This window comes from Acanthaster planci, linkage group LG01 (genome assembly GCF_054643075.1).
Source record: "Acanthaster planci isolate LZ-2023a linkage group LG01, COTS_SCS, whole genome shotgun sequence".
In the NCBI taxonomy this organism is placed as follows: Eukaryota; Metazoa; Echinodermata; class Asteroidea; order Valvatida; family Acanthasteridae; genus Acanthaster; species Acanthaster planci.
In genome coordinates, this window is record NC_141777.1 from 2,168,278 (window position 1) to 2,181,690 (window position 13,413).

The 13,413-nt window shown below is 39.2% G+C and overlaps 1 protein-coding gene across 2 annotated transcripts; it reads right to left on the reverse strand.

Annotated features, from left to right (window-relative positions):
• Positions 1-274: 274 nt before the first annotated feature.
• LOC110974238 (alpha-soluble NSF attachment protein-like) lies at positions 275-13,354 on the reverse strand. Of its 2 annotated transcripts, none has more exons than XM_022225733.2 (8): positions 13,145-13,354; positions 10,819-10,898; positions 9,757-9,873; positions 8,162-8,342; positions 6,650-6,797; positions 6,221-6,331; positions 5,670-5,720; positions 275-4,499 (listed from the first exon to the last, which is right to left on the reverse strand). In XM_022225733.2, exons 1-8 carry the CDS (start codon positions 13,234-13,236, stop codon positions 4,401-4,403), a joined length of 879 nt encoding a protein of 292 aa, XP_022081425.1. In that variant the 5' UTR covers positions 13,237-13,354; the 3' UTR covers positions 275-4,400. The 2 variants fall into 2 exon arrangements, with proteins under 2 accessions (XP_022081425.1, XP_022081426.1); XM_022225734.2 differs by lacking the exon at positions 13,145-13,354 and adding an exon at positions 12,783-12,883.
• Positions 13,355-13,413: the final 59 nt, after the last annotated feature.

Genomic DNA, 13,413 nt, shown 5'->3' on the forward strand with positions numbered 1-13,413 from the left:
CATTGGTATAATTAGGCAATTTGGACACTGAAAATCTAAAATTTTGAGGGATCTACATCTAGCAAGAAATGACACCAAGGGGTACCCCTCCCCCAACATCCTATCGCTATACACACTCTGGACTATTGTTATCTAACACATCCCCCTAGATGTCTGAAAAAAATTCCTCAAATTCCAGTGAAACAATGACCAACACAAAGTGCTTCATAAAGAGGGATCTTGAAAACAGATTACTTTTAATAAATCAACTGTGAGGCAAATCAACAACACACTATTACATGTCCACTGTTTATTTTTTTCAATTTTGGGGTTTACACTTTATTCAAGACATTTAATTCCAATTTCAAACAGTCATGAAGTTCTTGGAGGTGTTTTTAAATACATGTACATAAAATTTTCTTTTCCCTGCCTTAATACCATTCAGTATTTCTTTTTTTCATCGTTCTCTCTTCTTCCAAACATATGAAATATTGAACAATTTGGTATGATAATATTTATGTTACAATCAGTAACAAGTTAATAATACAAGCATAATTTCGAATAAACTTATAGTAAAAGTAAGACAAGAAGATAAAATGAGTTTGCACAATTACTGGTAACAATCAATCGACAAAGTAACCGGTACTGCTGAGTTGGAGAAACTGTGCATGCGTCTGCCTGAAATGGTTGTAAAACTTTGCACATCAACTTCAACTTGCTAATAAGAACAAATCCCCAGAGACGGAGGGGTTTTGCTCTAAACCAACAATCTCAAAAAGGGGTTGAGCTTGCACTGGTCACCTGGCTTTGTCAGCTTTGCCGACTATGTCTTGGCTTGATAATGACGTAAAGCCGAAGCAGACACAAACTGTAATAGATCTGCAGAAGATTTAGACAGTATGTTGACACGCACGCACACTTTGCCCCATGTGTTTTACAATTTCAAAAAGTCTTGAAGTCCTGCAGCTGCAGGGCTTACATCTGATGAGCAGTTTCAAATACACGTCCGGGTACAGTAGAGCACATCTGATGCTGTGGCTCCCCAACTCCTGGCCCTCATTACGTTCTTAACTTACAGCATTCTGCAATAGACTAGTCCGAGTAGCCACCACAATGGCAATACACTCAATACGCATGTTCTTGAACTCGTGATGCCTATTCATTTTGGCAAATCACAGTACCTTATTAGTAGAAACAAGTTGAGTGCCAACTGTGCATGAGCACAGTGCCAGTCCAGTGATGGCTACCAATTCTGTTCGCTAGATCAATATACACAGAGAAAGCAGACCCATACTTGTGCCACAGCTAGACAGCTTGCTAATATACTATATAAACTCACTTTCGATTGAAAATGTATGTTATTCTCGCCAATTTTGTTCCATGCTAATTTGATGCAATACCAGACATTCCTTTGAATTGAATAAAACTAGTCAAGATAAGCAGGTTTTACGGTAATAAGTCATGCATTCCAAATGAGAGAAAATACAGGGGCAGATGTGTCAGGCAGGAGATTTTAAATGTCTCATTTTTACAGACAAGCAGAAATAATGATGAAACATTATACATGGCTAAATGGTTTACAATGGTTTTAGTGCAGTTACTTCAGTTATTTTATATCGTTTTCCCAATTTTTTACTTTTTGGGGTCTCAGAGCAGGGGGAGGGGGGTTACCCCAAATCCCCTGGGGTTGCACCTGAAATACCAACATTAACAGGCTGCTATGGCCTAAAATTCTCGTGCCAGGAAGAATTGACTGAAGTAGTTTCTGGGCCACCACGTGCTCAAATCTTTTAAGTTCTGTTCAGCCAAAACTAACGTCTTTTTGATATCTGCTTGAGGTGTGAATGGATGGGCTCTTTCTTGGAAACTATCACCCCCCCACCCAAACAGTCAATTCTTTAATTTGCATTCCCAGCTATTTTTGACAGCCAGCCAAATGCTCTCAAGAATGAACCATCAAATAAAATACGTGTATGGAAAATAATTTTGCCAAATCAAATTAACTTGATTGAATACAATTCCAAGTATAACAAACAAATCAAACAGCACCTCAACGAGTGATTAAAAATCTGGTGTACAACCCTTTTTAAACCTTTTCAATCAAAAGCCAATACAACTGTGCGCACAGATTACAGGTTTATGCAACACAAATCGTTATATTTTTCATACTGCTTTATAGCACACCGTAAATCCGTACTATACCACATTTACAATGTATCACCCACCCTTACCCTACCAGATCATTCAAAAATCTAGCAGGTTCCGGAGGGTTCTCCGTAATTTAGAAGGCTGAGCCCAGCCACTGTTACTTTTCACTGTGAAAGTTTAACCGTACAGACAACGCATCACTGGTCCTCCAGAGTGGAAAACTCAAGAGGACTAAAATAAAAGAAAAGTTTAAGGAGTTACTATAACATATGCTTCTTCTTTAATGATAATGTAGTTTATTACATGTACATTGAAAACGGGCTGTAGTAGTTACAATTTTGTCATTCAGAAAAATGTGACTCATTTTGAAAACCCTGGAAAAGGTTGACGTTAATCTACTGTATTTTTCCAAGAAGAAAAGGGGATGGATACATGTGAACTCTATTACTTGAGCTGAACTTAGGAAGTGGTCATAAATCCTTCAACAACTGTACATTTCAATGCATGTTACAAAACATTAGTTTAGCTGTTTATATGCTTGCTAGGTTAAATTTGTAAACTCGCTGAAAGATCAAAGACAAAATGCTTAAATGATGTCAGGAAATTGTGGATCGTTAACCTTAAGGGAAATGTTTAAAATTCGAAATGAAAATTGTTTTCATTGGCACAATTCTGCTCTTTTCCAAATTAGAATTGAATGCAACTGACCGATGAAACTATCACTGAAAATGACAATATACACTTTATGAAATTACACAAATTACAATTATACACAAGTTTTCTTGTTTACATGTAGATACTTAGAATCTGGAATGATTATCTAATTCTACCAGTGATCAAACGCTGAATTGTATACCGTCAACAATGTGACGAACTGACGTAATTGAAGTATGACTGTGTCAGAAAAAAACAAGGACTTTAAGTTGGAAAAACAAATCATATAGCGCAAATCCCTTCCTGGCAAGAATCAATACACAAATGACCTCCGTATTTATGATACAAAAGTAATTCTATCACTCCCTCAAAATGCACTTGCCTTGGTTTTAAAGTGTATAAACTCAAATTACCACTGACGAAAAGAAAGATTCTTAACCAACCAACCTGTGGAGCCACAGTAGGATTACCTGGTGATAAATGCATCTATCAAACTACATTATAACACTAACCATTGTAAATAGACTCATGATTTATATATACATGTACACAGTAGTTCTACATACGACAAACAAAAATCATTTGATTGCATTGAGTCAGCTGGTCAGGGCCAATTTCGTAGCCAGGAAAGAGTGAGAAAGCTATTTTTGGTAAAATGAAGAACAAGAACAGTTTGCATAATTTAAGCTGTAAGGGAAATTGGCTCTCAAACGGCACAGATGCAAACAACAGCACACATACCAAGAGCAAACCGATGTTCTAGCAGACATTCGGACGCCATTACTGGGGTGGCCTCAAGCTCATGTCTCCCGAAGCATGAGGCGTACATGCACTTGGGCAAATCACAACACTGTCTTGGTTGAAGAGGTATTGAAACGTACGCCTAACCCCGGGGCCCAAGCATGGCACCACGGCAGAGATAGCCTGTAAGTCTGATCGCCCGATTGGTCTACGTGTATACATTCATGTATGTCTCTTATCAAAAACGCGTCATGAAAAAAGGCCAGTCACAATACACAAGTAGAAAAACCTAAACACCAAACCTTGTTTCAAACAACACAGGTAATGCATCTGAAAGTAACATGGTGGAATGCGCATGCATGCTTGGCATTTCTTCAAACAAAACCAACTGCAATTATCGAGGACACTGCAGTCCATACTTAGGACAAACCTGTTAGAAAATGTTCCACTTTTTAAAGATATATACTTGTGGGTGGGTGTAATGACAAAGTTTTGTTTGAAGAATTCCCAATCTTCATTTCAATGCTTGAAGGTGTCAAAGGGTACGAGTTTGACCACCAACTGGTGCAGTCAACAGACAAATTAAAAAAGTCGCCCTTTCCATTCAATTCACATCATTGGGTGACTGCATGGGCTGACTACAGTGTGATAAAATGCAAGTTTCTCAATAAATCTTATCATCAAAGTTTAAGCAGGTGCTTGCTTATAATAATCTTAGGAATTCTAATCCCAGTTTTGACTCAGGTAAATGGCTTATATACGGGTTATTCACTAACAGAGTATTTCTATTCCTTGATTAAATACACTTTTCTTGACAGAAATTGAAAGAAGACAAAACAGCTTATCTTGAGCAGCGACAGCCGGACGGTCAGGACAGATTACCGTAGATCTGGATCACCGCTGATAGTCTTCTTGATCCTCAACAGAATCGTGGTCAGCCATTGGTCCAATCGAGAGATGGAATCGTAGCCTTTGACCTGGATGGACGAATCAAAATAGAGGTTTTGGTAATGAGAGAATGTCGTGACCATGTGGTGGTGTGTGTTTATAATGGGAACTGAGTTTATTTCAATAGGGTAACCATGGGTACCAGGGTAAGGATCCAAACTCCAACGTGTAAAGAAAAACGAGATATACAGACAACTACTTTCAAATGCCTTCAATTTCTTCTTTTCCAAAACGCTCAGAAACCTTTGCACACGTACTTGTGAAATTTGTTTTTATATTCCACTTGGTTTTCATACGTCAAGATTTTGCCCAAAATATTTCGGAAAAGTTCCTAATTAACAGCTGCAGATACCCTTTGTCAATAATGTGAAACCAGTTTCTAATATCAACAGACAGATATTTGGAGAAGTGGTTTTGATGTACAACCCTTTAGACAATGCCAGTGACGACACAATGTCTTTGGGCCATTGATAAGAAACACAGAGACAAAGCTATATTCTTGAAGCACTGTTTGATATCTTTTCACAATTTCTGATTCTTAGAATTGTCAGGTTTGTCTTTCAGCCCTAAAATGGCCTAAATAACCTTTCATCATCCCGCCTTTTTTTTCCATTTCATACAGCAATATGTGGATTCCCCCTACAAGTATGACGACACAGGTCTCACAAAAGCACTTCTGGTTTTGTGCACGAGTGGCGCGGGAGTCTCTCGGAAATTATTCCAGAACATCAAGCCCTGCGAAAGAGGTGCGCAAAGTTTTGACAGTCTCAAAACCAAGAGAGTAAAACTCTCCAAGCTGTGAAATGACAGGACTTTACAAAAAGTTTTAGATTTGGTTGTCACCGCATTTGCCCACACGAAAGTGAAAGAAATCATTACCAGCACTGCTTATGACACTATTCTGTAAGGTTTCTGTTTACATTATGATTGAGACAGTGTGTGTCTTGTTCAACTCACACGACAGATTCAAAGTGCAATTACAAGCCTTCTCTGCACGCAAACATCAGACAGGAGATCTGAATATGCTCAGTGGAATTGTATGCGAATTGCAAAGCAGTTAACAAGTGTTCTACATGTGAATATGACTCGTATGTAATTTGATAAAATAATAAATTAAAAGGATTTCACTACATTACAACGCGTCCAAGAGAACTGCTTCTTTTAATCAATAAAAATCCATCTGGCAATGGCAGACTTACTGCTTCAGTATAGTTATCAACATTCTGTTCCTCCACTGCATCCAATAATTTCTGCAAAAACAATTGGTTAAGAAAGGTGTTACTCGTGAGGAGAAAATATGTAAAAAGGTAACGCACGTGGCTACGTGATAAGAGGACTCAAGCAGGGATTTAATCGCATCACAAGGAAAGCTTCCAACGCACTGAATTTTATTACCTTTTCTTGTTATTTTGAGGAGCAAAATTTCTCATCTTATTGGCCTTCAAAGTGTCAAACCAAACTGAGCACATGATTTGGCCGAATATAGCTCAAAAACAGAGACTATGAACAGTGTGGAAATGGCATTCTGACTTTCTACCAATTGTATGTACATGCATAAATATTTTATATAAACAGATTTTCGTAGACTTCTGATCACCCTCCAAGAGATAACTTCAATAAAAGTTTAAAGCGTTTTAATAATCTTCCTTAAATCTGCCTTCACAAGCCACTGTTTTTTGAATAACACCTGAACATGATCTGCTCAAGACTTTACCAAAACTCCAGGATTCCATGAAGTTTTCATACTCACACTGAGGAGCTTATGTTCCCTACTGTCTGCAAACGCTGGGAACATTTCATTGTATTTGGTGACAGCGTGCTGTGCATTCAGGGCGTCCACACACATATGGCACAAGGCCGCCTGCACAAAGGACATCAACCATCAATGGTCAGGATTGTGGTGATGTGGGGTTAGGTAGAGGGATTTGAAAGTATTTGGGATCAAACCAGTTAATTTACGACATTAGTGAAACTGCAGGTGGTTAGAAAATGTCCACAAGTTCAAACACGCAAGAATTTCAACCTTGGTTACAATTTTCACAACTCCGGAAAGATGTCACTGATAAACCTTTGAGAATGTTGGTGTAGGACGAAATGACACAAATGTGTGCCTACCTAACATCTTTCTTTTTTTTAGTAAAAAAAAAAAATCCAAACTATGTTGCATTTGCTATCTCACCTTAAAGAAGTACTCCTTGGCACTGTATTTGAGCAGAGAACTTTCCATTGCAGTCTTTGCGACTTCTTCGTAGATTTCGGTGGCTTTGGCGTACTGTTCCAACTGTGCTGCATACATGGCTACCTTCAATAAACACTTATTGGCTGAACTGTAAGAAGAAGTAATACATATTTTAGTTCATTTTACTAATTGTTATCTAATTCTTTCAAAATAATTTGAGCTCCCTGTTTGAGAGCATGTAGTAATCTTGCAATTTCTGACAGCAATTTGCATAAATTGTAACTCTCTGAGGTGAATCAATATCAAGGGAAAGGTTGTCAAAGATTTACAGGACTGGTGGTAAGTTACAATTTACAGTTGTCATGGTTGTGATAAAAATTATTATTATTTTTCCGTTGACGCAGACTTTGCATCTCTTTAATATTGAGAGTCTGACAACGGACTCCTTTAGAGTGGTTAATCTCAAGAGGATTTTCATAAAAATGCTAAGTGAAAATGTCGAGCCCGCTAGGGTTTAAACTGTTTTGTGGATTTCAGGTCTTGCAGAATTGGTAGTCCGACATCCAAGGACGACAAAAATATTTTGTCGGACAACCAAATGTTCCAGGTTGCTAGCCCGAAGGGCAAGTACACCTTTTTTTCGACCGAGGTACGTCTGATTGAATCGTTGGCATGAATGCAGCCGCATCTATATTCAGTCGTTTTCCTTGTTCTGGATTGCGAAAACTATATTCAGTCATATTACAGCACCATTATCTTCATGTTCCAATGAAATGGGGTCAGAGGTCTACCTTGTACATTATGCAAAGATACTTCAAAACTATTTTCAATTTTAAGCTTTTAATTTGGTCTTACAAGATCGACAAAAGTGATTACAACACTTTTCCTAGTTTTGGATTGGTTTAGCCAGTTCCAGATCGCTTCAAATATTTTTTTACACATAAAAAGTAGTCAAGCGTAAACCCATTTCTCAGCCAAAAACATTGTAACAAGCATATTTTCTAGTAGAGCATGTCTTCTTTTTAAGGGAATTAGTTAAATTATTGGAATTTCAGTGCAATAAAATGGATAGCCAGCATAAATTTTGACTTGACTTAGCTGCTCAGTGAGCTTTCGACCATAAATCCCCTCCATGCCGCAAAAGTGACAACCCCATTACGTCACGTACAAATCTGTTGCACGTGTAGTTGAGTTCGCGACGTTCATATGTGTATTTGCATGCACGGTCTGAAACTAGGAAAAACATTCATGGAATCTTGCGTAGTGAGTGACCTACCAACCTGTCATTTTTTCAGGTGTTGACTTTTTTTTGGTGCTCCTGTGATTTTAGACAAACCGTCAACCTACAGCTTGGGGCAAAAACTTCCTTGTCCGGCAACTGAAAATGAACCAAATTTTAGACTCCCCTGCCCAAAGGGCAACTGCACTGTACATTTTTTTCAATTTCATGAGCCCTGGATTTTGAAAGATCTGGTTGGGGCCAATGACGCCATCTCCCTTTCCCACACTGACCTGTTAGAGTCCTCCCCTTTGTAGTACTCTGCTGCCCTCTCGTAGTTCTCCACTGCCTTCTCCAGGTCGATCAGCTCATTCTCGTAGATTTCAGCGATGGAGATGTGGTGTTTTGCGGCGATGGTGAACCGGCCCATGTCGATGTAGATCTCAATGGCCCGCTGCAGCACCTTCACAGCTTCTGTAAATCAAAACAGTTCCCTCGACAGAATGAGATTAAGTTTTTCCTCCCTCCCATATGTTTCTGAAGCCAAAGTCCTGGGACTGTGGCTGGAAAGTGATCTTAAATGGTCTGTTCATATTCAGAAATTGCTAGAAAAAGCCAATAAGAAAAGGATTTTGTTACGCACTTTGAAGAGATTTGGTTTTGGTCCCTCTGAACTTAGCACTGTGTACACTGGTTGTATAAGACCAGTTCTTGAGTATGCGGATGTCATTTGGCACTCGGGTCTCACCCGTATATTTGCGAGGAAATTGAATTCATTCAAAGGAGAGCGTGTAAGACGATCTTAGGTTGGCACTCCGCCTCTTACGATGACAATCTTAAAATCTGTAATTTTGAAACCCACAAAGGTAGGAGACTTGCCCATTGTATTCAATTCGCTCAAACTCTCAGTAACGACAGTCGCACTTGTTCTTTGTTACCGTCAACAAGATTTGAACAACATAGAAGACAGCTGAGAAATAGTCAAAAGCTTTACAAAGTCGCTGTAGAACCACGAGATTCAAGAAAAGTCCTATCTCTTTCTTTATTGATGTTTTAAACAGGTAAAACCCAGCATTATTTTGAGTCCGTGACTATTAGTTGTGAAGTTGATATCTGTCCATCGTCATGTTTCTTGTTTTATTTTTATTTAAATTGGTGTTAGTTTCAACTTTTTAACGTGTAACATACATGTAATTTGGCCATCAGGCCACGAGATGTATGCAAACCAATAAAACCTAAACCTAAAACCTGAACCTTTTACTTTTCAAAGTGGCTGCACCTTGCCGCGAAATTATGAATAAGACAGCATAATGTGAGAGTACACGTGCTACAACATGCTGTGAGGTCCTCTTTGAAGCTAGAGAAATTAGCTGATTTGGGCAAAATAATTTTGGGACATTTTGGAATTTACTGAGAGCACTGACATTTAAAAATCAAGCCGCCAGATGCCAACAGTTAACGAGGAATTCACAAAGAGCTTAATAACGCCCTTAAACACATTCAGACCCAAAAAGAATTCATAGCTGACATATCTACATGTATGTGGGTCTTATTGTAAAGTGTGGGATAACAGTACATGTAACATAACCTCTTCAATTTTAAGTACAAGACTAGACTAGTACAAGTTGGATTTTTGGAAGGATGGATGGATGATTCATTAGTCTGATAGCATAACTACCGGTAGGAGGAAATGTACAGAAAAAAAAAATATGTAGGCACCGTGTTTCATGTCAACATAGCCACACCTTTTTGATGCCTAGACAGGAAGAGTTTCACTTACTTCTCAAGTGTCAGTCTCTTTAACTTGTATGTTTGATTTTAGGTTCGGGACTTTCATGCAAGTCACCACGATTTCAAATTGTTTGGACTTGATATACTGTATACCTACCTTGTGGGTTGTTCTTTTTGTAGCAGTTACCAGCATCTACGTAGCTGGTGGCAGCTTCGTGCCTGCTCTCTAAACGTAACCTGATCTCGGCACATTTACAGAAGGAATTACCTGCCTCTGCAGAACAGATTTGGACAATGTATAGTTGTTAAAAAGTCTTCTGTAAAAGGATAAACATTGTTTGTTACAGTCAGTAAGAAAAGGGTATGAACTAAAGGGAGACTTTTGAGCCGAAATGACTGGTCCACTATTGTTTGTGACTTTTTGTGCCTCAGCACATTAGCTTAAGCTTGATGCAAATAATACCGGATAAGTAACGTGAGACAGGTATGTTTGCCAACACCAAGCATCTCACAGTCTCCCATTCATCTTGAAACTCTGATATGGCCATTTTTTACCTCTATAATGGCAATTACAAATAATAGTGAGAGATGTGGTACCCATCAAGAATGCTACTGACAAGCTCAAAAGTTAGTATTTGACTTTTTAAAATTTACTTTTTATCCCGCATATTTTTTCAATAAATCCACTGTTGTGGTCATTTCGCGGAGAAATGCTCTGAATGTGACATGGCTAAAGGTAATTAAATAGAACCTGTTGCAATTCGATAGTAAACAATGCATCACGTTACAATTCTGAGGGATGTTGAGTCAGCACTACTGTCACTCTAGACCCATGCCCAAGTGAATTCCTCTGGTGTGATGTGCATTTAGGTACAGCTTGTGTACATTCTGCTGAAAATTGACGCCATATTATAGGCAATTCAGAGATAGTGCGCCACCAAGAGGTTGCCATGGAAAGGCCATTTTTTTGCATTGCAGAAAATGGTCGACAAATTCTATTTCCCGGCTGTGTGCGAGGAATTTGAATTGTTCCCGATGGTTGCTTGTTAGGGAAGAGGATTCACGAATTCAAGAATTTCCCCACATTGTCTACTGATAAATGCCTAGTGCAAATCGCAGCAAGGTGGCCCTACTTTTGTCGACCGCAGTCTTAAAAAAGTCCTCTTGGTGGCACACAGTATCGTGAATCACACCCACATGTATGACATCTTAGGCTTACCATTCCATTTCTTGGCCATTTTGAACATGTTAGCTGCCCTGCTATACAGTTCACAGGCATCCTCTTGTTTCTGAGTTCCTCTGAAAGAAAAAAAAAGGGAGTAGACAACTCTCATTTTGCCTACAACTTGTATGGGCAGCCAGAGTTTGCAGAAATACATGCATCACCTGTTGGTTGGTTTTTCTACTTTTTCCTCCAATTTGTTCAAAATTGACATTTGTCCCATTAATTTTAAATAGGGTTTTACTTTCATTTAGTACTGAGTTGTACATGTAAGTATTGCGTGTACCGTCCTCTATTCTGATAGCTCGGTGGGAGTTTGAACACTTTGTGACTTATTGTTTTACTTTTGTTCCGACGGCCAACCATAGTTTTAGCAGCCACTTATAAAAACATGACTGATGCCAAAATAGCGGACCTTAATGGCTTCACCTAATTTAACTGCGGTGGACGTGTTGGTCCATTTTGAAATAAACAGATTACCAGAGCAATGTTCTTTCTTTCAGTGAATGTTGCTATTGTTGTGTCAATGAATGTTTCCTTGCAATGCATGACTTTGGAGGATTTCGTAAATGGAGAAATGCCGATAAAAGTTGATCTCAGGGTTCTCGTCAGCCACTTCTGGAAAAGTGATGAGGGTTTTTCATCATCTTTCATTCATCAGCAAATTTCTCCACAAATCTGACGAGAGATTTTCCTAAAAATACATCACATTCACACGGTGCATGAAGGTTGGACTCATTGCAAAGGCTCTTGACTGTGAAAAGATCTGAACTGCCAAGAGAATAGAATTTTGAATTCAACAGGACAAACAACTAAAATTTATTTACAAAAACAAGAATCCTTTCTTTTCGTGCATGAGTTGACAGCAAGAATCACTGAGGCTTTGGAAAACTTGCAGTATCACTCCATTGCATGATCAAAAGCAAGACCAGATATGATATTTGAACAGTATGGATTTTAACTGCTGCATTAGTTTGACCTCAGGCACGCACACCGTTTCAGTTCCCTGCCACACCCCAAGCGCCATCATATGCAACAAGTGCTTGACCGCATTCCGGCGACGGGGCGCTGATTATGAATCAAAATTGGCTCCTTCCCATACCTGTCAAAGCCTCGTCTGTACGCGTACAACCACACGTACATGTGTATACACAAAAATGTACATCCTCATGATACTGTACATGAATCATGAATAACTTGACTCCGCCCACATAACCTCACTGGCTTTTCCAAACAATGTCTCTACTCCCTCAGTTTAATACTGCATTCTATACATACGGCGACACACAACCGTGACCATTTTGTACATACCTTTCCAAAACAACGAGTGCATTTGACGAACAACGTATTGGCAAAGATGTCAACTCAATACAACAGCGCTGACAATCTTGACGGTATTTTTAAAGAAATGAAGGGTGAACATTTTGATGTGGGCCGAAATTTGAATTTGGGTGCTGATGTCGTGAGGAGAATCGTGAAATCAGACTCGGCTTTTGGAAAAAGATGAACAATGAATTTATTTGGTGCAGGCCAAAATTTCCATGTGGGCGGTGACAAGAACCATGAGATCAACTTTCATCAGCCTAAAGTTTGAGGGACTACCTCCAATGACTGACACATTTATGAATTTGAACATGATGTGCGTACACTCGGTTCTGTGAAGCTTCAGAAAATGCTTTCCCGAATACTGAAACTTAGCTTTTCAGTTATTTTCATTTCATAAAAAAACTTGTCTGTTGGAAATGACACATTCAAATGAAAAGCATTTAACAGAATGAGGAAGTATGAGATGAGGAATTTCCATCCTCGTATTTCTAGAAATGGAGAAAGGGCATCAAATTCCAGGGCCTAGCTATCTCTACACAACAGCCATGTCCCATATCATGACGGTGATATTGCCTAATTTCGGTAGCTGCCGTGTTCAGATGTTAGCAATGTCAATGTCTATACTTGCTACTCACCATGAGTTCCTGCAATCTGATCTTTGCTCTATGCATGGGGGAAGAAATACAATTTCTACCCCCATGCTCTAGGCCTATGCTACAACCAACCTCACTCAGCCTACCATCGAGAGCGTCCATGGCTCACAAAAACTGTAGAACTAGAAAGTTTAAGATTCACATAATAAATTCGGGGCAGGACAACTATTGACTCTCAGCTTCGTGCAAAAGGTTTAAAGTTAAAACGTATCAGAAACGAAAGGCATTCGTGTCTAGTAAGCTAACTACTGTATCATGTCGACGGTCATGACGGTAGGCTTAATTTACATGCAAAAATCCATAGGTGTAGGCCTAACTATGTAGGCCGACACGATCATACTCACCCGAAAAACCCACCGAAAAAACCCGACGCTGATTTTAATTTTCTGTTCGCTTCGTCAATCAGAGCTTTCCCTTTGGCTTCATTGTCTGCCATGATGAAACTCGTATAAACAAATTAAGATCCTCGGAAACTACAGAATTTCACAGAGGCCCTAGTCGTTCTATGTCCGCACGGCTTTTCGATATATGCTGAAACTGCCGACGACTCGCACACGACCTATGACCCATGACGTCACGGGTAAAGTAATGCATGACGGGATGTAAACAGACG